At 47.7% G+C, this 25,594-nt stretch overlaps 1 protein-coding gene across 1 annotated transcript in view; it reads left to right on the top strand.

Annotated features, from left to right (window-relative positions):
* The window catches only part of ARID1A (AT-rich interaction domain 1A), a 102,678-nt gene that overhangs the window by 56,584 nt on the left and 20,500 nt on the right, over positions 1-25,594 (top strand). Inside the window, exons 5-10 of the mRNA XM_056847642.1 lie at positions 11,944-12,184; positions 14,218-14,307; positions 15,575-15,742; positions 16,995-17,313; positions 19,934-20,079; positions 20,165-20,274. Of these exons, the coding sequence (XP_056703620.1) occupies positions 11,944-12,184; positions 14,218-14,307; positions 15,575-15,742; positions 16,995-17,313; positions 19,934-20,079; positions 20,165-20,274 (1,074 nt within the window). The remainder of the gene's footprint in view (positions 1-11,943; positions 12,185-14,217; positions 14,308-15,574; positions 15,743-16,994; positions 17,314-19,933; positions 20,080-20,164; positions 20,275-25,594) is intronic.

Below are 25,594 nucleotides of genomic sequence, written 5' to 3' on the forward strand. Positions count from 1 at the left end.
TCTGATGTACTGGATCAGGTTTGGCATGACTTTTCTACCATTGGTGTTCGAGCAGTCTTCTCTGCTATTTGATAAGAGCTCTTTATAAGAACTATGGAAGGGTCAGTTCTGCAGCTGAGTACAGAGGAGCAACTGCATCCAGAGTCTAGGTCAGTTAATGCCAACAACCAACAAGGCTTGAGAAGAGGAGACAACGGTACCTACCATAACCTGCAGCAAATTGAAGATTTCAGTAAGATCCATGTCCCTAACGATGGGCATTCTTGACCCCCTCCCCAAAGATTTAACGAGTCCCTAACAGCTGTGTCCTGGCAAGGTAATTATTTGAATAATGCAATTGCCCTAGGACAGTGGTGGCGAACCTATGGCACATGTGCCAGAGGGGGCACTCAGAGCCCTCTCTGTGGGCACGCACGCCGTCGCCCCAGCACAGAGTTTGCCTGAGTTCGTTACTAAAAAGCCAGAGGGACGCGGGGACAGGCTGCTCCCCTCCCCCTCTCCACGCGCACCTGAGAGCATTTCTGATATCACCCGCCCCTCTGCCCAGCAGCCCAATGGGAGCGCTTCCTCCCTCCCCTGTCACATGCAGCAGGGTGGCTCACATGCGGCGTGAGGGTGCGGCGCGGACGGCAGCCTGTTGAGTCTGTGGCGAAGGTGATTCCCGTGGTGGGGTTGGAAAGGAGCTAGGTTGGAGGGAAGAATAGCTCACAGCGAGGCAAAGCTGGAGGGGAGCAGAGCGCTCGGGCCACAGCGTGGGCTTTGTGGCGCCTCCCACTTTTCAGTGAAATCCCCTACTAAAAGAGGAACACCCACTTACCCAGCATGGAACTCCTTGCCACAGGATGTGGTGATGGCATCTAGCCTGGATGCCTTTAAGGGGATTGGACAAATTAATGTCATTAATTAATTAATTAATGTATGAGTTGTTTTTTCTAAACTAAAACCTCAGTATTCAAGTTAAATTGCCGTGTTAGCACTTTGCGATAAATGGGTTTTGGGTTGCAGTTTGGGCACTCGGTCTCTAAAAGGTTTGCCATCACTGCCCTAGGACATTTCTCTGTTAGCTGCACACTACAATAACAATTTTAATGTGGCAGTATCTTGCCACATTGTGGCAGTATACCCCACCTTTCTTCTTGGCCTAAGGTGAAAGGCCCATTTCGTCTTCGTCCTTCTGTGCAGTCCCACATTGGGACTGTGTTTGTGCAGGCCTGCTGCAGAGAAATATCTTAATAGCTTCTTAGCTCTGGATAGGGAGTGCTAGATCCACTGCGCATGCATCTGGGTTCCCTCCGAAATGGACGCAACGTCGCTGGGCAGCACCCCCTTTCCCTCAGTTCTTTCTTTGCCTCTGGTGAGGAAGGATCTTCGAGCGTTAGCATTAGGTCCCTTACAGGTGAGCAGTATTGAAATTTTTTTGAAGGTCATAATAACACATTGGCTTGTGCGCAACCACTGTATTTCACACGCTTGGCAAATAGTCACAGGACAGATCAGTGCACCCTGGGTATCTTTCTCAAGTGTGTGGTGGAAACTTTGGGGTTTGGAGTTTGCTCAACTTCACCTTCCATTGGGATTGGTGCATACTTGTCAAGTCTTGTGTTTCTAGAAGGTACTACTGTCTGCTGACTAGGGCAAAGTCATCCAATCCTTCGTTGTTCTCTGAAGTATGGGAGTAGGCATTACCATTTGTGTTCCCCGGAAAATTGGTTTATAGTGATCCTGGATTCTAAAGATTAGGCTGTGTGTTGCATATTGCTGATTTTGGGGAACAACTGTAGTTTTGCCTTAGGAGGGAGGTGTACATAGTGGCTTAGCCCTTGTGCCCAGAGGGCTAAATCCTGTGCCACACTCTGCCTCCGCACATCCACCACCTGTCCGCAGTCAGTATTTTCAGCATAATGCACAGCTGATGCAGGCTGTCCGTGGTCTAAGCCGTTAAAGGCAGAGTATATCTCGCAGTTCATGAAAGGAACATGGAGGCACTTGTCCCCTTAGGGAAAGAGGATGGTTTCCTGTTGCTTCATTCAAGCAGCTTTGAAAAGATCAGTGCTTTGACCATGCAAGTGAGAATTGCTTTTTTTTTGGTTTGTTTTGTTTGTTTGTTTTTGAGAAAGGTTGCTTCAGAAGAAAATACGGATTGGACAGCGGGCCGTTTATTTAATGGCTTTCCTTTTTACTTTTCCCTGCTTATATTACTTCTTGCCCTGAATTCCTCATAAATTCCTTGCAACTCAAAACATGGTTTCACATGAGCACATGAAGCTGCCTTGTATTGAATCAGACCCTTGTTCCACCAAAGTCAGTCTTCTCAGACCAGCAGTGGCTCTCCAGGGTCTCAGGCAGAGGTCTTTCACATCACCTACTCGCCTAGTCCTTTTAACTGGAGATGCCGGGAATTGGACCTGGGACCTTCTGCATGCCAAGGAGATGCTCTACCACTGAGCCACTGCCCCTCCCCTCACATACATAGGGACAATGAGAAACCACACTAATATGACATCCAGAATGTAGTCGGTGGCATTGGACAGTTTGGGTAGAACGGGGAGAGTGAGAGGATCTTAATGTGTTGCTTTCTCTGTGTGATTGGAAGCGCAGGAGACGGAGACAAGGGGCACTCCAGAATGTAATTACTAGACGGACGTGTTATAAATTGACCCAAAGTCCAAATGTGCTGGTGAACGCCCCTGCATGTGAAGCTGTGGTGCTGGTGGAGCCATGATTCGCACATGGCGGTAGGAGTGCTTGACACGCCTCGACTTGTCACTTCCTTCACTGAAAGGCTGCCTGGTTATTTTGGCTGGTGGCTGACAGGAGGTGGGCAGTGCAGGCATAGGCTGGTGGCAGCTAGAGCCCATGTGTCCTTTTCCAGCCCCAAGCATGTCCATGTTTGCTTGTGGGGTGGTGGAGAGGCTCACTGCAGCGGGGCTAGCTGTGGCCCTTCTGCTTTTCATCTGTCCCTCAACGGATGCACTGTTTTCCCAGTTCGCGGCTCAGTGGTAGAGCATCTGCTTGGCATGCAGAAGGTCCCAGGTTCCATCCCCGGCATCTCCAGTTAGAGGGACTAGGCAAGTAGGTGATGTGAAAGATTTCTGCCTGAGACCCTGGAGAGCCGCTGCAGGTCTGAGAAGACAATACTGACTTCGATGGACCAAGGGTCTGTTTCAGTATAAGGCAGCTTCATGTGTTCATGTGTCTTGGTGGGGCAGTTGTGGTGCCAGAGGTTGGGGTGGTTTGCCCAGATTGAGGCAGCAGGACTCCTTTCTTCCTTTCCTCCTCCTGTGGTTGGTGGCAGCGGTTCCTCCCCTGCCCCAGCAGCAAGGCAGGGAGTGACTCAGGGCTTGAGGCTTTGTCAGCGGGTCGCAAAAGGCCAGCTGGCTTGCTTAAGCAGCGCTGTTGGCAGGACAGAAGTCCTTAGGATTTCCACATTCTATTCAAGTTTCTCCAGTTACTGATATTTTGCAATTTAAGCAATTTTTTTTTAAAATGTAGGGTCCCCTTGAAGGGTTAACCAGAAAGTAGCTTTCGGAGGCTGGTTGCTTGCAGGAACGATCCATATCCTGCTTTCCCCGAGGAGGAGGAGGAGAATGCTAGCTCTCTTGCCTTGTGTGGCTTTTTCCTTCAGCGACATCTTGATGAGGACATGAATCATGGTTCCTTTCCTTCCCCTCCTCCTTGCTTCTTCCAACTCCAAGCTTTTTGCATCCCCCTTTTTAAAAGGAAGGCGCACGGCACAACTGCCTTCTTTTCACTGTTGGTGCTTTGAGGATGTGTGTGTGTGTGTGTGTGTGTTTTTCAATAGGCGTTTCTTTAAAAGGAACTGGAAGAGGGGGATGGGGAAAGAGAAGGTGGAACGCTGTTGAGCAGAAGCAGTGGATGTGATTAACGCGCCCACTGAGCGGTTCTGTGGGAGTGGAGTATCGACCTCTGTAGAAAAATCAATGGCTGCTGCAGTACCAGCGCTTGCTTTCCCCCCTCTTGTTTCCCCCCCCTTCAAGGTCTCTGGTTGAAGGAGTGTGGTAAAAACCAGCACCTCTTCCCTTTTTCTCTACTCAGTTTCACCCAAACAGCAAAAGGGGAGCCCCTTTCTCTCCCCCCCCCCTCTCCTCTACCCCATGTTAACTTGCTGAGATGGGTTATTTTTTGCAATTAGAGTGAAATTCCTCATGTGACACAAGCCAGGCTCCTCCTCCTCCTCCAGAGCCTCCTTTCTGAGCCCGTCTTCCCTGCACTGCAGATACAGCAAGCAGTTTCTACCAGTTTTGTCTAAACTCTGGCTGGAAGAAGAAGCTTTCGCTTCCTTTTCCAGCAAGTGAACCCTGTGTATGTTCCAGTTTTTCTATTCTGAACTACAGATATACTGTGGAGAAGCTTTAAAACTCCTATTGGGAGGGAGAAGCAGAGTTTCCTCTGTCAGTGGAGAGACCTAGATACAGAATCTTTCTTTGAGATCCTTCCATTGTTTGTACACGTTTAAAAAAGAAAATGATAAATGCATATAGGTACAGCTGCCACTATGAGAGAGTGTCATCTGTGTACTCTTAACTCTGCGTACAGATCCTAGGGGCCGTTTTTAACTTAACCGAAGAAGCTGTGTGCACATTTTTAAGAAGGCATCTAAAAAGTAACCAGCTCTGTTTATGCTTGGTTCTTGTTGAAATCAGTAGAGCGGAGTTGGCAGTTGCACGCTTTGGAAACTGAGGTTGTCAGTACTATATATTAAAAATAAAAATAAACAATGAACTCCCAAGAGTGTTTGCAAAGAGAGGCAGAGTATAGTGGGGACTGAGGCCTTTTTTGGTGGGAGTTGCAAAGGTATGGGTTCGTGTAGCACACGTATTCCTCGCAGAGGGGGATACTGGAATACACCCAGTGCAGTCCCAAGCAGAGTTACTCATAGGAAGTGTTCAGGATTGCCCTGACGGAGAGCTGACGGACTGAGCCATGTTAAATCTAACTTTGCATATCCCCCATGAACATAGATGCCAAGCTGAACTTGTTAGGTGTTATTTTCATGTTCTGGTTAGGAAATCATTCACTTTTTGTTGTTGTTGAAGAAAATCACTCAGAGGATGATCAAATGTGTTTGCATCTTTCTGTTCTGCTTCATTTCTTATCTTTTAGCGGTGGCGCCATTTGCAGATGGCTCCACAGCCATGAAAGCTTGAAATGGTTTTGATTGCTATTGGAGAGTGACAAAATTCTTATCACTGGTTGTACAAGCCAGCTTCTGGTACGGGCTATTGGTGGTGCTCCTTTCCAGAGGGATTGTTGGTCTCTAGTTCCAAAATGTTACCTTACTTACCAGCTGTGGGAAGCATGCTGCTTTATTTTTTATGGATTTCCATTTGGGGTATGCAACTGTGTGGTTCAGTATAGAGAAGCGCCCCCCCTCCCACTGTCTTGGTTAACTTTTTTTTTGGGGGGGGGGATCAAGTCACAGCTGACATATGGCAACCCCATAGGGTCTTCAAGGCAAGAGCCATGTGAAGGTGGCTTGCCATTGCCTGCCTCCGCGTCACGATCCTGGTGTTCCTTGGAGGTCTCCCACCCAAATGCTAGCCAGGTTTGAAGCTGAGAGTGAACACATGAAGCTGCCTTATACTGAATCAGACCCTCGGTCCATCAAAGTCAGTATCATCTACTCAGACTGGCAGCGGCTCTCCGGGGTCTCAGGCAGGGGTCTTTCACATCAGCGACTTGCCTAGTCCCTTTAACTGGAGATACCGGGGATTGAACCTGGGACCTTCTGCATGCCGAGCAGATGCTCTACCACTGAGCCACAGCCCCTCCTGGCTCAAGGTCACCCAGCAAGCTTGCATGGCAGAGTGAGAATTTGTACCTGGGTTTCCCAGATCCTACTCCAACATCTTACCCACTATATCATACTGGCTCTCATGGTTAACATAAGCACGGGTATTTAAGTATACAGCATTTCCAGTTATTTTTCCCCAAAAATTTTTTTTATTACAAGCATTTTCAGTTATGTCTAGTTTTAGATGTCAAGTATTAAGACATAATTTTGGCTGCAGAAATGCTGATTTTCTGTAAACATTTCAGATTTGAAATTTAGCCATTTGAGAAGGGTGTTGCAAGGGTGTGGTGCTGCCCGCCTTGCTCAAATTTTCACCACCTCACTAGGAAACTGCATCTACCAAAACTTAGGAGAATAACCGGTGGCTGTGAAATATTTTATTTAAAACATTTTTATGCTGCCTTTCCATCTATGGCAGCAAGCAAACAAAACAAGTTTTTTTAAAAAAAATGCACAGTTAAAAAAAATAGTAAAATAAAAACACACACAAATTCAACAAAGCACTTACATGATATGACCTGTTAGCTACATGATAGCCCTTAGCTCTTCTCCTTTTCTGCTGAGTGTTTTCTGGGTTTGATTCCCCACTCCTACCCATGAAGCCAGCTGGGTGACCTTGGGCTAGTCACAGCTCTCCACCTACCTCACAGGGTATCTGTTGGGGTGAGGGGAAGGGAAGATGATTGTAAGCTAGTTTGATTCTGCCTTAAGTGGTAGAGAAAGTCAGCATATAAAAACCAACTCTTCTTTTTCTTTAAAATGCAAGCTTTGGTGCCCATGTGAAGTCGACTCTGTTGGACTGTCAGACAGGCCGCCATTCGCATTCACCCCTCTCTAATACAAGCATTCGTTGTTGTGGAACCCAAAGACGGAGGCACAAAAACAACAACAACATTATGTATCTGGGTGCATCGTGGTCACCCCTTTCTAATGAGCCAGCATGGTGTAGTATAAAACCAACTCTTCTTATTGTGAGAGCAGCTTGAACACAGCCTAAATTCTAAAACGTGTTACTAGTCTAATAGTTTTAACTGAATCCAATAACTTCTAATGCGGAATAGGAAATGCTGGAGTCAGCAAGGATTTTGGTTACTTTCATTAAAAGGCTGGGTGGGACCGGGGCGGTGGTGTTTGTTTCTGGTCATGCATTCTCAACGCCAAACGCTTCAGCTTCCTTTTCCTCTGGCTGCGTTTGTGAATCCCAGTTTTGTCTCGGAGGCAGCCTTCTCTCCCCCCCCCCTTCCTTTTGGGAGCTGTTTGATTTCAGGCACGGTTTTGTTGTGGTGTGAAAAGGTGGTGTTAGCAGCCGATTTCCCTCTTCACCAGCAGCATGAACAAAACTCTTGCTGGCACAAGGCTTGCCCGGGCAACCAATCGCAGCTGGAACAGTTATAGTTTCGGAGTCCCTGTGGGCTTCCGCTATCAGGTCACATCCCAAAATAACACTGGGCAGTATTTCAAGTGAAGAAATGAAGGCTTTTGGGGTTGCAGCCAGCCTGGAGTGTGAGATTTCTGTGTGAAATACTTGGAATCCCTCCAATGTTTTTTTTCCTCTTTTTTTTTGTGATCTGCATGGCAGATGAGCAATAAAATGCATAAAACACATTGGAAACACGTGAGGAAATTCTCCAGCCCAAGATGCTGCGTTCACGCTGGCAGAGAGTTTACGGCTGTTGATTTGCACCTCCTGTCTTCGTTTGCCATGATTGGCTGCTCCGAAGGAAGAGGGAGCTTTGTTTGGCGGAGGTTGTAAAGTTCAGGTTTTTCTCTTATTTGCAAAGGAAGAGAGAGAGAGACCCTTAAACTGCCTTGCACGTTTGATCCCTTTGGCGGTGTGTTTTTTAAAAAATGAATCCTGCGGGCACTTCCAAGTGCAACGCACACTTTCTATTGTGATGCAATTGAATAGGTTGTTGTTGATGTTTTTTGAATTTCTTGTGCCACCTTTGTGCCCTCCGGAATGGCCCAGAAGGCATCTTGCAGCTTACCCTTCATAAAACCTCAGGTGACTCTGCAGTCCAGATTATAAAGGTACATTCAGCTTGCACAAAGGTGACCCAAACCTCTTAAAATGAGATTCTTCATTGGCACATTAATCGTGTAGCCCTCCCTTCTTTCATCCATTAGTCCTAGGAGATGGTATTTTAAAAGATACTTCTTCACGGAGCTGTCTCTTAAGCCTCCACACCCCCACCCATGTGGCTTCCTCTGTGAGGGTGCAATCAGCACTAACCATATAGTGCCTGTTTATACAGTGCCTAGCACCACATTCTTGGCATTCATGTAAATGGGGAGGCCAGAGGCTCTCTTGTCAGCTGGCTTTCTACCTATGATGAATGGAAGTGGACTCTGCTACCTTTCTTACAGTATTCGGGAGTTTTTTGTTTTTTTTAAACAAGTACAGGCCAAATAAGGTTTCCAGTTCAACATTTTGGTCTTGAACTGGATTTGGAAGAAGAGTTGGTTTTTTATGTGCTGACTTTCTCTACCACTTAAGGAAGAACCAAACCAGCGTACAATCATCCTCCCCACAACAGACATCCTGTGAGGTAGGTGGGACTGAGAGAGCTCTAAGAGAGCTGTGACTAGCCCATGGTCACCCAGCTGGCTTCATGTGTAGGCGCAGGGAAACAAATCCAGTTCACCAGATTAGCCTCCGCCACTTTTTCACAAGCAGCTCCCTTTTGGCAGCGGTAGCGTTTAAACGATCCAACCACAGACGTTTGCACGGCTCTCCTGCTGAGGAGGTGGTACAGATTTCCAGAGGAAACCACCTCCGTGTGGCTGAGTCACTCAAATGTTATCCATGCAACGCAGGAGCTGCTTTTTGCAAAAGCACACTGCTTGCGCTAGAGTAACATTTAAAGGTTTCCCTTGTCAAATCCAACTTCTATGCAGTTGAGGGTGGGGCAGAGATGTAATCAGCAAGAGTGAGCTGTAGTGGTTATGAGTGGAGGGTTGGAGCTGTGGACTCTTATTCTGGAGAACCAGGTTTCATTCCCCACTCCTCGACATGGGTGGCGGATGCTAAGCTGATGAACTGGGTTTGATTTCCCCACTCCTCCACACGAAGCCAGCTGGGTGAACTTGGGCTAGTCACAGCTCTCTTAGAGCTCTCTCAGCCCCACCCGCCTCCCAGGGTGTCTGTTGTGGGGACGGGAAGGGAAGGTGATTGTAAGTCGGTTTGATTCTTCCTTCAGTGGTAGAGAAAGCCGGCATATAAAAACCAACTCTACTTCTTCCTGTGCAGTCCTAAGAGTTTTACACCCTTCTAAACCTGTGGACTGGGAAGGGTTATAACTGTGGTTTGGGTTGCCCTGCTGGTTACTCAGACCACTTAGCAAGCTAAACCCGGAAGTAAAGCTTCTAAAGGAATTAGACTCCCATGAGTAAGGTGATCACTGCAAAGAGGCTGATGTTGTTGGTATCCTCGCAGTTCCTTCCTTTGTACGGGTAGAAACCTGCCTTGACATAACGTCATGAATTCAGTACGCACTGTGGACACCGAATAATTATTTTTAAATGGAATTCAACCCAAAATGGGGGTTGGGGGAGGGGAGGAACCCAAGGGCTTTGAGTGGGGATAGCACATAATTCAGCTGAATTTGCCAGCTGGTAGAAATGTGATTTGTGTGTATGTGTGTACACAAAGAAATTTCCATGAAGAAATACTGTAAAGTGTAAAATAGATGCATTCAGGCTAATATTCCTGGATGTCAGTGATAGAGAGCAGTGAGAGCTACGCTGGGTATTGCCTTCAGGCCTAGCTTTTTAGTGAAAGAGGGTTTATACTCAGTTTAGACTGAGAACATTGTTTTCTAACATACATGTGCTCCTCAGAAAGATCATAGGATCTTGTCATAGTTCTGTTCATAGGATTTTTAAAAGCACAATCCCATCTTTCATTGCGAGCGTGTTCCTTGGGGAAACTTAACATCCGTAGCCTTTCAGGAAGGGGCTCAGCATACAACCAACTTTCAACAACGACAACAAAAATCTGTATTGCGCCCCTACTGCCTAAGTGTGTTGCACTGGAGTGCAGAGTAGTGCTTTGTTCTGACATGATTCCCTCCAATCATGTGTGTATTTGTTGTACGAAAAAAATATTTGCTTTGTCCTTCAGTCTTCAATCATGATTTCCGCCCTATTAACAAATGAAAGCTGGATATCTTGTAGAGCCCTTATTCTTCACCAATTCCTTCTTTCATACCATAGAGTAGAGCCCTCATTGCATTTGGCAAATAGGGCATTTCTTGATGACAGGTTGATGCTGTAGGGTTTTTGGGATTTAGCAATCCTAAGTGGGTCTACCAAGAATCCTACTTTGGTCTGTTCAATGGAGGCTTAGCCCCCAAAAAGTGTTCTTAGAATTGCACTGCTAATAAGATCAGTTTTCTTACTACTGTGTATAATCTGTGAAGAATTTTGCTTTTGTGTTATGGAATTGATGGACAATATTATATTATGTTACTTTGCAGTTCATGACTCTGCTGTAACATCTAAGTCAGGGGTGTCAAACTCAATTGATACGAGGGCCGGATATGACATAAATGTCACTTGATTGGGCCGGGCCATGCCTCTCCAGCCCAGATCGAGAGTGGGGGGGTAGCTGCCTCAGCTGGCTCGCGAGCCAGATAAGAGCTCTCAAGGGGCTGGATCCAGCCCCCGGGCCTTATGTTTTACACCCCTAATCTAAGTTCTTTTCAGTTGTTCATTGACTAGCCTCTGTCTGCTAAAGCATCAGCAAAACAGGGTCTTCTAACAAATTATGGATAATAGTATTGTAAAATATATGAGGAGCCTTCTCTAGCCGGCATGATGTTTTGTGAACTTTTCCTCTGTGCTGCAGTGTTCTAGCGAGGCAGCCTGCCTGGGTTGTTGTAAATGCATTTGAACATATACAATGTACTGCGGTGATATTTTTTGAAAGGGTGGCACTGAAGCCTGAAGCATAGGCAGAACATTGTGTGTCATTCTGGTTAGCCCATCATGACAGGGGCGCTACACAGAACTAAAAAGCTAATGGAGTTGCCATGGCTTGCTTTATAGAGTGACTCCAGCAGGATCACGAGGAGATTGGAAGCAGGGTTGTCATCTGAGGGAGCAGTGCTGGTTCTGTATAACAGGGGCACATGAGGAAGAACTTAGTATAAGAACTGGTGTGGGGGAACAGGATGGGATGTCATGTTAACACTGTAAAAATCAGGGTGTAATCATTGCAAATTGGCAGGTTGATGGCAGATGGGACTATTTGGGAATCTATATAATCCTTACTCTTAGGATGTCTTTGGGCCTCTTTCACTGTAAAAAAAAGTCAGAGGTGATTGACTAAGAAGACCAGCCAAATTCACAAAGATGAGAGCTGAGAAATAGATTTTGTCGAAGGCTTTCACGGTCAGAGTTCATTGGTTCTTGTAGGTTATCCGGGCTGTGTGACTGTGGTCTTGGTATTTTCTTTCCTACCAAGACCACGGTCACACAGCCCGGATAACCTACAAGAACCAAAGAAATAGATTTGTTTGCTCTGTGGTGTAGAGTAAATCTTGCTAAAGATTATAAACCTTAAACAACCTCAGGGGGTTTCTTGAGTTTATCTTAAACAGTTTCTTAGTCCCAAATTACAAGACTGACAGTGCAATCCTGAAGGATGGGGCCGAATGGCCTTGGGAGATGGCGTGGCCCCTGCGCTGGCAGAGACGCCACTTGCACCGTGCAAATGGGCATTTACGCTGGTGTAGGGCCACTTATGCTAGTGCTGGGGAGTGGCGTAGCAGTGTGAGGCAGAGGCTTCAATGCAGCCTCGGTGGCAGCGTTTCTCTAGCACGGGCTTGCATTAGCGCTGTTCCTGGAGGTGGGGCTGACTTTGGGTCAGCTTCTTGAGCCCTTTTGCCCAGGAACACCCCCTTTTGCCGCCGCGTACTTGCATCTGTAAAAATGATGGTGCAGCCCCATGGAACTGCATAGAGCAGTTTCCCGGGTTTGGGGGGAATTACATTTTTGGCTTGCTGTGCCGGTCCAGCGAGCCAATCAGGTGCTGGCTGTCCTTCTATGCTAGTGAGTGTATTTGAATAAGTGGGCTCCTTTTTGTCTTCTGCTTCTGATGCACTTTCCTTTTTTTCTCTCTCTAGGATCTCTCTGGCTCGATAGATGATCTGCCCATGGGTACAGAAGGAGCACTGAGTCCTGGCGTCAGCACATCAGGGATTTCTAGCAGTCAGGGAGAGCAGAGCAACCCAGCTCAGTCTCCTTTCTCTCCACATACCTCTCCTCACTTGCCAGGCATCCGAGGACCTTCCCCATCGCCGGTCGGATCTCCCGCTAGTGTTGCTCAGTCGCGCTCTGGCCCGCTCTCTCCCGCTGCAGTGCCAGGTTCAGATTTCTTTTAAAAGACCTCTTAAGGTGGCTTTTGCTCTCCTTGGTTTGAAACGAAGCCTCTTCTTTCAGGGAGTCAGAAATATTGGGGTGGCACATCGTACAGAGGGGCAGGCATGGCTTCGAATCCTCTTTTTGCTTCTTGGGTGGTCTTGGACAAGTTAGTAGGTAGCATCCTACCCCTCTGTGTGTGTAAGGTTCACATGAACACACGAAGCTGCCTTATACTGAACCAGACCCTTGGTCCATCAAAGTCAGTATTGTCTACTCAGCCCAGCAGCGGCTCTCCGGGGTCTCAGGCTGAGGTCTTTGACATCACCTACTTGCCTAGTCCCTTTAACTGGAGATGCCAGGGATTGAACCTGGGACCTTCTGCATGCCAAGCAGATGCTCTGCCACTGAGCCACAGCCCCTTCAGTTAATTCTTCTCTGCTTCTCTCCTTTGCTGCGGCTTTTTCTGACACATGGAGGAATAGCTGTGTAGGTTTGAGGATGCTAAAGTGTAGGAGAGACAAGGAGTTGAACTTGCTCCTCTTTCCTGTTCCAGGAGTGCACCTCTACTGAGAGGAGGGGGCAGTTTTATCCCCTGGCCCCTCCTTTTCCCAGCCCACCAACCCTCTGCTTAGATCCCACAACCCTGGGAGTGATCTTTCTAGGGGTCAGAGGGAGCTACAGTGATTCCCCCCACCACCACTGATTTCCTATCTGCCAGTCCAGTGGGGACCTAAAGTGGCATATGTCATTCTCCTCTCCATTTTATCTTCACAACATCCCTGTGAGGTATGCGAGGCTGAGAGAGTGTGACTGGCCCAAGTTCACCCAGCAAAGCTTCCATGGCAGAATGGGGATTTGAATCAGGGTTCCCTAGATACTAGTCCAACACTAATCACTACACCACACTGACTCTCTCAAGTGATGAAGGGAAACATGGAAGAATTGTAGGCCCTCCACACACAGATTTATTTATTTTTTTGTTTGTTTATTGCATTTCTATCCCACTCTCATTCGCGGCAAGCTGGGCTCGGAGCGGGTCACAACATAATCATAGAACGTTAATTAAAACATACTTTAAAAGTCATGCTTCCTATTACAGTAAAGCAAGATGGCATTTTGTTCCAACCGCAGCCACTAGACAGGCCTAGTCAGCAGCGGACCCCCAGACCAGGTTGGGGGAAGATGGGGAGGCCAGCAATGATGATAGTGGAAGGACTTGCGGCTGCCCTCAGGCATAGGCCTGGTGGAATAGTTCTGTTTTGCGAGGCCCTGTGGAACTCATTTAGGGCTCGCAGGGCTCGCCCTGACGTTACTTGGTAGACTGTTCCACCAGGCCAGGCCAAGAAAGCCCTGGCCCTTGTCGAGGACAGCTGCACACTCCACAGGCCGGGGACCACCAGTAAATGGTTGTTCCTTGAGTGCAAAGCTCTCTGGAGGGGGGTGTACCAGGAGAGGCGGTCCTCATAGGATACTGGCCAATGTCTTTCAGCCGTGTCACCCTGTGATCTGCTTTTGTTTTTGTAAAGGGGAATGATAACAGCTTACCCCCGCAGTATTCTACATGGCTCAGTAAAACCTTGTTCCTTGTCCTGGATATGCTAGAGATTGAATTTGGGACCCTCTGCATGCAAGGAAGACCCCACCCCCACTCGCTCCAAGCTGCACAACGAACCATTTTTGAAACTGCAAACGCAGATTGTGACTCCGTGAAAAAGACAATGGCCCTTGCTAATGTGCTTGCCCTGTCCTGGATGGCCCAGGCTAGCCTGGTCTCGTCAGATCTTGGAAGCTAAGCAGGGCTGTCCCTGGTTAGTATTTGGATGGGAGACCACCAAGAAATACCAGAGTTGCTATGCGGAGGAAGGCAATGGGGATAAAGCAGACTGTAAATCAAAATTAGAGTGTTTGCCTTATATAATTTTCCTGCAGAGGCTTCTCTTTGAGCTTTCTTAGCACAGAGGTGGTAGTGGGGTATAGGATTACTTATGTGGGAAGTGTATTCTTTTGGCAGACTCGTTTTCTCTCTTGTGATGCAGGCAACCAGATGCCATCTCGACCACCCAGCGGCCAGTCGGACAGCATCTTACATCCTTCCATGAACCAGTCAACCATAGCCCCAGATAGAGGTGTGTGTGCCATGAAGGTTATGCCATTTGGTATGACTTTTTAAATATAAGTATATTTAAACAAAAAAACCCAAAGCGCTATGAAGTTTTCCAAAGTTGAGCATGGACACAGAATAGGAAACTAGGGCGATACTTAATACCAAATGTACTCTCTGAAAACACATTTTTCATGTGATTTTTTTTTTTGGTGTTGGGGGGGAAGAACTATTCTTATGTGGGAACGGCTTCCAACTTTCTCCAAGTTACAATCCACAACAGATTGCAGTTTTCTTCTAGCAAATGCTTGCCTCTAGTGAATTTTCTCCGACAGCTGCTAAGAGGGATGGGCGCGAAGATGCCTAGGAGTTAACTCAGAAGTTACCTTTGACTGCAGCAGCCCCAGAGCATAACCTGGAACTTGAGTCCAAGCCGTTCCTGTTGCTTCCCCATTAGATTCTTTTTTCCCCAAAGCATATTTTATTTATTTCAAAAGGGGGGATACAAAAGGGAAAAAGGGAAAGGATAAGGGACCATCTGCGGATAAAGTATATTAGTAGAAAATAGTAATAGCGTTTCAACATAAAAAGGAATTACATCATAATTACCACAACAATATCTTCTCTCTCTCTCTCTCTCTCTCTCTCTGTCTCTCTCTCTCTCTCTCTCTCTCTCTCTCTCTGTCTCTCTCTGTCTCTCTCTCTCTCTGTCTCTCTCTCTCTCTCTCTCTCTCTCTCTCTCTCTCTCTCTCTCTCTCTCCATATCAATTAGAGATATTGTTGTGGTAATTATGATGTAATTCCTTTTTAAATAAATAAAGTATCTTCACGTTGCTATAATCAGTGATTATATCTTTATTCTTGTTCTGCTAGAAAATAACCACTTTGCTTCAACCAATATTTATATCGTTTTATAAAGTTTCAACTACTGCTTTCTATATACATAAAACAAACTCCCTTTTTCGTTAAACTGCTTGCCCATTAGATTCTGACTGGCTACTAGGCAAAGTGTTTTGTATGAATAGAATGCATGAAATGTTTCAGAGGGTGCACCTTTATGCTGAGCATTGAATTTCAGATAGTTCTTTTAAAAAATGACCCTATTAGAATTTGTCATTAAAGCAGTTGTGTTAAAAGTTTGTACTGAGAACGTCATTGAGATGTTTTGTATAGAACGTAATGCTTTTGGAGTGCTGTGTGTGTGTGTGTGTGTTTGTATTTGCTTTTTAAATACAGACCTCGCTTCTGTACAACTTTTATAACAGTACTGTTTGACATTTTTATCCCATTAGGTTACATACAGAGGAATCCGCAGATACCCCAGTATAATTCCCCTCAGCCTGGGTCCGCCTTATCTCCACGTCAGTCTTCTGGAGGACAGATGCATGCTGGGATGGCACCTTATCAACAGAATTCCATGGGCAGTTATGGACCTCAGGGAGGTCAATACGGGCCACAAGGTGAGGGTGTTCAGCTTCTGTTATTAGTACGTGTGAGCAGCAAGCATATCCTGCAACAGTGGCTGGGGAGAAAGCATCTGCGTACACAGGAATGAGAAAAAATTGTTTCCTGATCTGGAAGTTGTACACTTTCCTGTTTTTGCCCATGTGTGAGGTTTTAAACAAAGGGAACGAGGTGAGGCACATGCAGTTTCTGAACTCGAGGTCTGATGAACCTGGGCTTAATTTAAAATAAAGTGTAGCCAAAGGTTTTAAAATGTTTGAGGAAGCATCTTTTGAAAATTTCGGAACCAGAGGCAGTTAAGCAGTGGTTTTTATGCCTCTTGCGAATAGGTAGTTTTGAGTTTTGGCTCAGTGGTAGAGCATCTGCTTGGCATGCAGAAGGTCCCAGGTTCAATCCCTGGCATCTCCAGTTAAAGGGACTAGGCAGGTAGGTGATGTGGAAGACCTCTGCAGGAGACTTTGGAGAGCCACTACCGGTCTGAGTAGACAGTACTGACTTTGATGGACCAAGGGTCTGATTCAGTGTAAGACACCTTCATGGGTTCATGTATAATACCTAGTCACTGTGGTAAGAACTTCAGTGATTGGCTGTGGTCTTCCATGTTTCTAAAGCTTTGTGAGTCATAGCAGACCCTGACAACAGTAATGATCTACTCAATCATGATGAGATGATACAGCATAATTTTGGTAGTGTTTTGTGATAAGATATCCCATATTCAAGCTTGAAGCAAGAGTGAGCTAGCATAGATGTCATCAACATTATGACTTTCAGAAAAAGAAGAGTTGGTTTTTATATGCCGACTTTCTCTACCCCTTAAGGGAGAATCAAACCAGCTTACAATCACCTTCCCCTCCCCACAACAGACACCCTGTGAGGTAGGTGAGGCTGAGAGAGCTCTAAGAGAGCTGTGACCAGCCCAAGGTCACCCAGCTGGCTTCATGTGTAGGAGTGTGGAAACCAACCCAGATTAGCATCCACCGCTCATGTGGAGGAATGGGGAAACCAACCCAGTTCTCCAGATTAGCTTCCGCCGCTCATGTGGAGGAGTGTGGAAACCAACCTGGTTCTCCAGATTAGAGTCCACTGCTCCAAACCGCTGTTCTTAACCACTCTTTTATTGGGAGGGGGGAATCAAAAGTTCTCCCTTATCTCCTTTGTGTTTCTTAAGACAAGGGCTGATCTTCTAAATTCATATGTTGTCAAGACATCCTTCAGTCTTGCTGACATCTCTCCACTTTTTCTCCGTAGGTGGTTATCCCCGGCAGCCGAACTACAACGCTATGCCCAATGCAAATTATCCCAACCCGGGAATGGCGGGAACCATGAACCCCATGGGAGCGGGAAGCCAGATCCATGGTCAGACTGGCGTCCCTCCCTACCCCGGGCTTCCTCCAGGAAGAATGAGCCACGCTGCCATGGGGAACAGGCCCTACGGACCCAACATGGCAAACATGCCTCCCCAGGTAGGGACTGGAATGTGCCCTCCTCCAGGTGGCATGAACCCAAAAGCACAACAAGCTGCCGCCGCTGCTATGCACGCTGCTGCCACCAACTCAATCCAGAATCGGTAAGCAACTGGGGGCCTGTTTTGTATACAGTTTCTGTTATCAGTTTCTCTCTCCCCCCCCCCCCCCCCGAAACAGAACTTGTCTGTGGTTTAGGCTCTTTTAAGTATGTCATACCAAACCTTCCAAAGTTCTGAATAAAACTTTGCTAGCCCTCTCTATTCGAAAGAAAGAAAATATGCAAGGGTTAATCAGCCTCATTATCGTCTAGGGCAGCACCTATGTACTAAACCAAATGACAGTAGTATTTTTCTTTCCAATCTCTTCATGGAGCACTGGGAAATGTTTCGCGGAGCACCAAGTGCTGCGTGGAGCACAGTTTGGGAACCGCTGGTCTAGGGTACGAAAAAGAGAAGAACAGAAAGATGGTCTTTTAAGATTCAAGCACGCCAGAATGTTCCAGATTTTGAGGCTGGCGAGCCTTCAGCGCTTCCCATTATCACGAGGGCAAGTGCAGTTGCAGACCACGGTCCTGAATAGTGTGAGGCAAGGCTGATGGAGCAAGTGTCGGCCCTCCTGTCCGTTGATCTCTCAGCCCCTGCTGTTCGGAGAGCTTTGGGCTCATTTATTAGAGAGAGGGTTGTTGGATGTTCTTGTCTATTCATCTACGTGGCCTCTTTGTAGTCCCACATGGGAACTGCGCATGCGCAGGCCAGCCGTGGAGAGTTTAGAAAGCTTCATTTTTAGCCCAGCAACAAGGATTGCTCCCCCTCCCCTCCGGCAACGGTCCTTCCCGCCCTTTCGGACACGTGATGGGAGGGGCGGGGGCATCCTTCCCTCGATTCTTTTTCTCCCCGCCCCTCTGTCCCGTGTCCGAAAGGTACCGTTGCCAGAGGGGAGGGGAACTATCCTTGTTGCTGGGCTAAAAATGAAGTTTTCTAAAAGTCTCAGCGACTGGCCTGCGCATGTGCAGTCCCCATGTGTGCCTGCAAAGAGGACCACTCGATGAACAATAATTACAAGTAAGCAACTCTGTTTTCTCTGCCCTCTTACATTTTTTTGAGAGCATTCTCTCTACTCCAACCCAGCTCACTACCAAACTTTATCTGGAAGAGACAATAAAATAAACATAAAAATCAAATAGCTTTGGGCGCTTTGCTCGTCTTCTGTGGAGTGAGCAGGGAAGTCTGTTTTCAGTAGTGGCGTCTAATACAGTTTATTCTGGATTATTTAACTCGTGCTGTGTTGGACTGCCCTTGAAGACAGCCCCATTACCTGGGAACTGCAGTGGTTCAGAACGTAGCAGCCCTATTACTGTCAAGGACTAGCTGGTGAGAACACATCTTGCCTGTTTTAAAACAGGCGGCTGCCAGTTTGTTTCTGAGTTTGTGTGAAGGTGTTGATTGCCTCTGTCAAAGCCCTTCAGGGCTTAGGACCCCCAGATCTAAAAGATCATCCTTCTTCCATATATCTTCACGTGCCAGCTGTGGTCTTCCACTTGCCACTTGTGGGCTGTTTCCCCCATTTAAGGTAGCAATGTCTGGCATCTACCAGAGCCTGTGCCTTATGATTGTAGCTCTTGCCCTATGGAATGGGGCTGTTTGGAGGTTTGGGGGAATGCCATCTTAAAGTTTTTAGGAGGTGCTACACTTAAAGCAGAGAGCTAAATTTTGTTCAGTGGCGATCAAAGTCCACCTTGTAAGGTTAAGTATAGTTAATAGTTTCAAACCTTAAAGTGTCACAATTAATGTTTTTATATTATGATGGGAACTGTCCTATTTTTGATACAGTCAAGTGTTTATTGCTTTTATCTCAAATCTGTGTATTGTTTTATTGGCATATGCCGTATTAATAAATCTGATCTGGAGGTGCTACACAGCCATTTTATTTGCCAGGACTGTTAATGGGGTGTGGGCTGCAGGCACTGGGCGGGGTAGGGGGTGGGCAGGTGGGTTACTGTCGTTTTTATTGTACTTTGTATGTTTTTTTAAATTTGGAATTGTAAATTGTCTTGACCTACAAAGGAAAGGCGGGTTATAAATGTTTTAATAAGTACATAATGCTGAACAAGCTATTTACACAGTTTAGGGAGACTTGCAGAAAAGAGGGATGAGCTAGTAGACCGTTGAGGTTTAAGTTCTCATAACCATGAAGAAGAGTTGTGCCTTTCTGCAGTAGGCCTCACTTTTCCCAACTCCATGTTGTGGGACACTAGCTCAGAAGTACAAGAAGTAATGTTAGCTTTGGAGAAGGATGCTCCCTCCAGTCTTAACTAGTATCTGCAGGGAGTTATAACCAGAAAAAAAACATATCAGGAAATTATATCCAGGTGAAAAAAGCCCCAGAGTTGCTTTAGCCATTGTCCAGACCCACAGGCTTCCTCGGGAGGTGGTGAGCTCTCTTTCCCTGGAGGTTTTTAAGAAGAGGCTAGATGGCCATCTGTCAGCAATGCTGATTCTATATCCATAGGCAGATCATGAGAGAGAGGGCACCTTGGCCATCTTCTGGCCATGGAGTAGGGGTCACTGGGGGTGTGTGGTAGGGGAGATAGTTTGGAATTTCCTTCGTTGTGCAGGGGGTTGAACTAGATGACCCTGGTGATCCCTTCCAACTCTATGATTCTATGACAGCAATGTACAGAGTTTCAGGTTTTGATATGGCTAATAGTGCTGTTATTCTTAGGCCATCTGGTTACCCCAACATAAGCCAAGGCGGCATGATGGGCACGGGACCTCCGTATGGTCAAGGAATCAACAGCATGGCCGGCATGCTAAATCCGCAGGGCCCGCCGTATTCAATGGGTGGGAATATGGCCAACAATTCTGCAGGTGAGTCCAGCCATACCTCCACCAAGGGTTTGCATAGCAGCATATTGGAAAAACATTCTAATGGCCATGGTTTTGATTCTTCAAGGGATGGCTGCAAGTCCTGAGATGATGGGACTTGGGGATGTCAAGCTCACGCCTGCAGCTAAAATGAACAATAAATCAGACGGGACACCAAAATCTGAATCCAAGTCCAAGGTAAAAGGGGGGGAAATGCGGGAAGTGATTATCATGCATTATTATTGTTTTAATTGTTAGCCTGGATTTCATCATATCGTATTATCTGTTTGTGTGGTTGGGTTATGCAGTAAATGAGTGTTACCCCCCCCCCTTATTTCTTATTCTCTACTCTTCCTTCTCCATTGAAACAGAAAATGCCACTGCCTTGTGAAGAGTTGCACCGGCAACTTTGCACAATTCCAAGATGGCTTGCTTGTTTGAGCAACTTCAGAACATAGCTGGACTCTTTTGTAGGGGGATAGGATGCTTTAACACAAGGTCTGCCTCAGTCACGCTTGAACCATACCTACTTTCATTGTGCATCCGGCTTGGTGCTTGCCACTGATAAATCAGGGCCTCCAGGGCATATGGTGCTGTATGGATGCACAATTTGGGGAGGGGCTGTGGCTCAGAGGTAGAGCATCTGCTTGGCATGCAGAAGGTCCCTAGTTTGATCCTTGGCATCTCCAGTTGAAGGGACTAGGCAAGTAGGTGATGTGAAAGACCTCTGCCTGAGACCCTGGAGAGCTGCTGCCAGTCTGAATAGACAATACTGACTCTGATGGACCTTGATGGTCTGATTGAGTAGAAGGCAGCTTCATGTGTTCAGTTTTACTCTGATTCAAGTTTTTTTCTGCAGAACTCTTGAGAGAATTGAGATGCATGTAGCAATGAAATGTCTTAAGCTTTCATTTCAGATGTCTTGTGTGTAGAAAAGTGGAAGCACACGCACACTTAACTTGTGACTAGCTTGCATAACTTGTGACTAGCTTGCGGGGGTATTCAAGAATGACTTTCTAGTAATGGAAGTCAGCTTAAGTCTTTCTCTTTAGAGTAGAAACTGTAATAAATAACAGGAGCTACTTCTCTTGTTTCAGATCCTGAAGGACAAACGGTAGCGCCAGAGTCTTGTTTTAAGCCATAGTGCAGTGATGGCAAACCTTTTAGACACCGAGTGCCCAAACTGCAGCCCAAAACCCAATTAATTATCGCAAAGTGCCAACACCAAGCCCCCGCCGCCCAGAGTCCAGGAAACGGGGGGGCTTTGAACCGGAAAGAGGGGGCTTTGAAACCTCCCGTGCAGGAAAGGAAAGGAAGGGGGGCTTTGAAACTTCCCGTGCATCAATAGCCCAGGATTCTCCCCCCCACCCGTCCTGCGCGCCTTTGCCAGCTGCAATCTCACGGGCGCGCCTTCTTCCAGGCGACGACTCTACGCCTGTCGGACTTCTGCCTGCAGGAACCCCCCCTCCCCCGACCTGAGGCCGAAAGCCGGCTTTGGGCCGAGCACGGAGCCCTGCGCCTCGCCTGGAGCGTGAGCCCCCCCCCCCGCTCGCCCGGCGGGTTAATTGAGGTTCATGTACCCGTCGACCAGAAGGGACATGATGTTGGAGAGGTTCCCACCCGGGCAGCAGCCACAGAGCAGGATGGCCACAGCGGCCACCTCGTCGAGGGCGAAGGCGAGCGCCAGCACGAAGGCCACCAGCGGCATGAGGCCGAACTGGCAGAGCAGCGCCAGCAGCAGGCCCAGGGGTCGCTGCAGCTGCGCACCCAGCTGGCCCAGCTCCACTGTGCAGCCCAGGCCCAGCATGGTGACGCCCAGCGCCACGAAGACCCTCAGGCCCCAGTTCAGGCCGCAGTCCCAAAAGGGCGCGCCCGCCGGCCCCAACGCCCAGCCGTCCGACACCGCCAGGCTGGGGCTGGCGGCGGCAGCGCCCTCCGCGAGGCCCCCTGCTCAGGAGCTGTTCACGGCTGGAGGCGTCGAAGCGGCGGGGCCTGTGGGCGGGCCTCCGCCTCCTGCTGCTCTCGCCGCCAGGCGCCAGAGAAGACCTCGGGGCGCATGAGTAGCTGGGGAGCGCGCGCCGGAGGAGGGAGCCCGTCCGCTCAGCCCGCCTGCCAGACACCCACTCAGGCGCCGGACGGCAGCGACGCCCCGGCCCCGCGCGCGTCCCCCTCCGCCCCCTCCCCAAGCAGCAGCCCGCCAAACTCGCCACCTCGCAGTGGTTGCCTCAGCTCGCCTCGTGCGCCTTTCCAGGAGACCCGTCAAGTGTCTGACTCGGATGGTGCCTTGTGAGGAGGGGACGCAGAGGGCCGCCCAGCTGGGCGGCGGGAGGTCCAGGGAAGGGGGGGCAGTGCTGAGAGGTTCAAAGCCCCCGCCGCTCAGCTGGGCTGCGGGAAGTCCAGGGAAGAAGGGGGCTTTGAACCGCTCCGCGCTTCCTATGGGCAGCGCAAGCAGTTCAAAGCCCCCGCTGCTCAACTTACCCGCGCGTGCCCACAGAGAGGGCTCGGCGTGCCAAGTCGGGCACGCGTGCCATAGGTTCGCCAACACGGCCATAGTGTGACTTAAGAGCCCAGAGGACTTAGTGCATCCTTTAGAGTGTTGAATTCCAGCTTTTTTCAGGTGGCAATGGGTTTCATTGAGAGGATTATGCCTCCTCCTCGCTCTGCTGGTGGGGCTTATGAAGATCATAGGCAAGGACTTCCAGATCTGATCTGAGTTAGGCCCCTAGTCTATTCCCTGCCTGCTCCGGCAAGGACCCCACTTGCAGGGTTTGCTTTTTTCTTAAGTTTCTGGCCTTAAAAAACAACAACTTCTTTTTGGCGGCTGTGTTGCCATGCAGTGCAGGCGAAACGCTGGCAAGTCACTAGTTCTCATGGTTTAACAAGACATTGCCTGTCCCTCGATCCCTTTTGGGATGTGCCGTACTTGCCGCAAAGTTCTGCCGAGTCCCAAGCTATGATGGCGCATCACAGAATATAACATATTTATTTATTTCAAATTTCTAGCCCGCCCTCATCCCCAGCAAACCAGGCTCATGTAACAACAACTAAAAAACATAAAATATATAAAATTCATAAAATCATCGTCATTAAAGCCATAATCTCAGTAAACCACTTTTATGCAGACGACCATAAATGTACCTAGGTGCCACAGTGCAATAGGATATCAGCAGTTCAGCCCCCCACAGATTTCAAGAGTGGGGGGCGAGATGGGGAGGCCAGTAATGATGGATCCTCTCGCGGCTGTCCTCAGTTGGAGGCCTGGCGGAAGAGCTCCGTTTTACAGGCCCTGCGGAGCTCCTTAAGATCCCGCAGGGCCCTGATGTCACCAGGAAGACTATTCCACTAGGCTGGGGCCAGGGCCGAAAAAGCCTTGGCTCTTGTTGAGGACAGCTGCACATTCTTCGGGCCGGGGACCAGCAGCAGATTACTGTCAGTAGAGCATAAGAATATAACATAGGATTAGAGAAGGAACTGTTATGGACATGGCTTCCTATCCCGATCGCTTGGATTTTTCTGATTAGCTTTAACTCTGTAGTTTTTATGTTGATGCCACTGTAATGTCTTAACTGCTGTTAAAGGTAGGATGAGGGCATTTGCTTCAGATAGAGGAGGGAGCATTTGCCCATGCGCAGTTTTAAGAGTACACCTGTGTTGAATGGACATATTACGTGACATGAGCGCACCTGAACATGGTTTGGGTGCATGGTGTGCTGCTCCTGGCTGACAAACTTTTAAATCCTCTGGCTTCGTTTCACTATTCTGGAGCAGAGATGTATTTTCCCACAAGGATTGTTAACGACTCTTGAGCGTTAATTTGATAAGGGAATTACACATTACTTCTGGTTTTTCTGACGTCTAAAGCATTGACTCTTGGAGATTTGATTGCTTCAGTGTTTTACCATAGCAGCAACGTAGCTGCTTAAGTCAGCATCAGGAATTGTTCGCTCCTTTGGCTGGCTTGGCTTGTCCGAGAATATTAGGGGAGAAAACCTGAAGATCCGTTGCAGCGCCATTTCAGAGGTCTTACTTCAATGACCAGCATCAGTGGTTTCTATTTCCATTTCATTTGTGAGTGTTTACAGCTTGTTGGATACAACGTTTGAGTTCTGTTGCAGCCAGAATGTGACTAGAGTTTTATTAAATAAAATGGTCTGTATCCAGTGATCCATGGATCTCTCTTGCAAAACATGGCTTTCCTGCTTCACTGTTCTGCAATCCACTGAGCCCCTTGAAATAGCATAAAGGACAAACTGCAGGTCTGCAGTGGGAGAGTGGAAAATTGGTAGAAATTGGGGCTGCATCTTCTGAAGACTCAAGTGCCCTGTGTGGTTGAATACATGCCATAAGAACATAAGAAAGGCCCTGCTGGATCAGACCAAGGCCCATCATGTCCAGCAGTCTGTTCACACAGTGAACAACCAGGCTTCCTCTAGGAAGCCACTAACAAGACGAGTGCAGCAGCACCATCCTGCCTGTGTTCCACCACACCCAAAATAATAGGCATGCTCCTCTGATACTAGAGAGAATAGGTATGCAGCATGACTAATATCCATTCTAACTAACAGCCATGAATACCCCTCTCCTCCATGAATATGTCCACACCCCTCTTAAAACCCTCCAAGCTGGCAGCCATCACCACATCCTGGGGCAGAAAGTTCCACAGTTTAACTATGCCAGTGCCTTTAATGGCAGAAAACAATTCAGGGACGCCTGTACTTTCCTCATGGAAAGCATGCAGGGTCTATTCCTTACTGTCTTGCAGAAGGCTTCTAGAATAAGATTGCGCTGATTGCAAATGATGCAGTTAATTTGAAGTGAGGATCCCATGCTGAGAAATTCTACTGACTTCTTCCACTCTTCTCAAGCAAGAGATGTATTTTTTTTCCCAATGACCGTTCTTCCCTTGAGAGAAACTGTTTCAAAAAGGAAACTTAATGGTAACAAGCTTAGTCTTTCCAAGTCTTTCCAAAAGTCCGTCCCACACGTGGAGATTTTCACAGATCCAAGCCAGTTCTCATGGGATCTGATCTCATATAGGTCCAATAGATGGGATGTAATCGTCATGTCGGAAAGCTTGTAGGGTTCCAGCGGCAAAAAAAGTCGTACAGTAGAGTGGTTTTAATGAAATGCTGTGGCGTCTCTAAAATTCAGTGCCACTGCTCTGATCAACAAGGCACCTCCTGCCTTCTGTGACAGGAATCCCATTTCAAAGATTTCTTCCCTCTGTCCTTCAGACTGCCTCAAAGCGAGACACTGGCAAAACTAAGCAAGATTGTTCCATTGATCTCTCAGGTTCTTTACTAGGCTAGATAGGGATTGGTTTTCAACCCTCTTTCAAGTAAGTGTGATCCCTTTAGATCCCAAACTGGCCTTGGGCTTTGATCACCTGGCATTGTCTGAAGCCTTCTGCTTGAAAACTGCTGCAACCCAAGTGCCAGAGAATGGTGAAATAAATGGTGAAAGATAGCGTTGTGGGAAAAAGCCTTGTGCCTTGTATGGCTACACTTGTTTTTGAAGC

The sequence above is a fragment of the Euleptes europaea genome, chromosome 3 (genome assembly GCF_029931775.1).
Source record: "Euleptes europaea isolate rEulEur1 chromosome 3, rEulEur1.hap1, whole genome shotgun sequence".
Lineage (NCBI taxonomy): Eukaryota > Metazoa > Chordata > Lepidosauria > Squamata > Sphaerodactylidae > Euleptes > Euleptes europaea.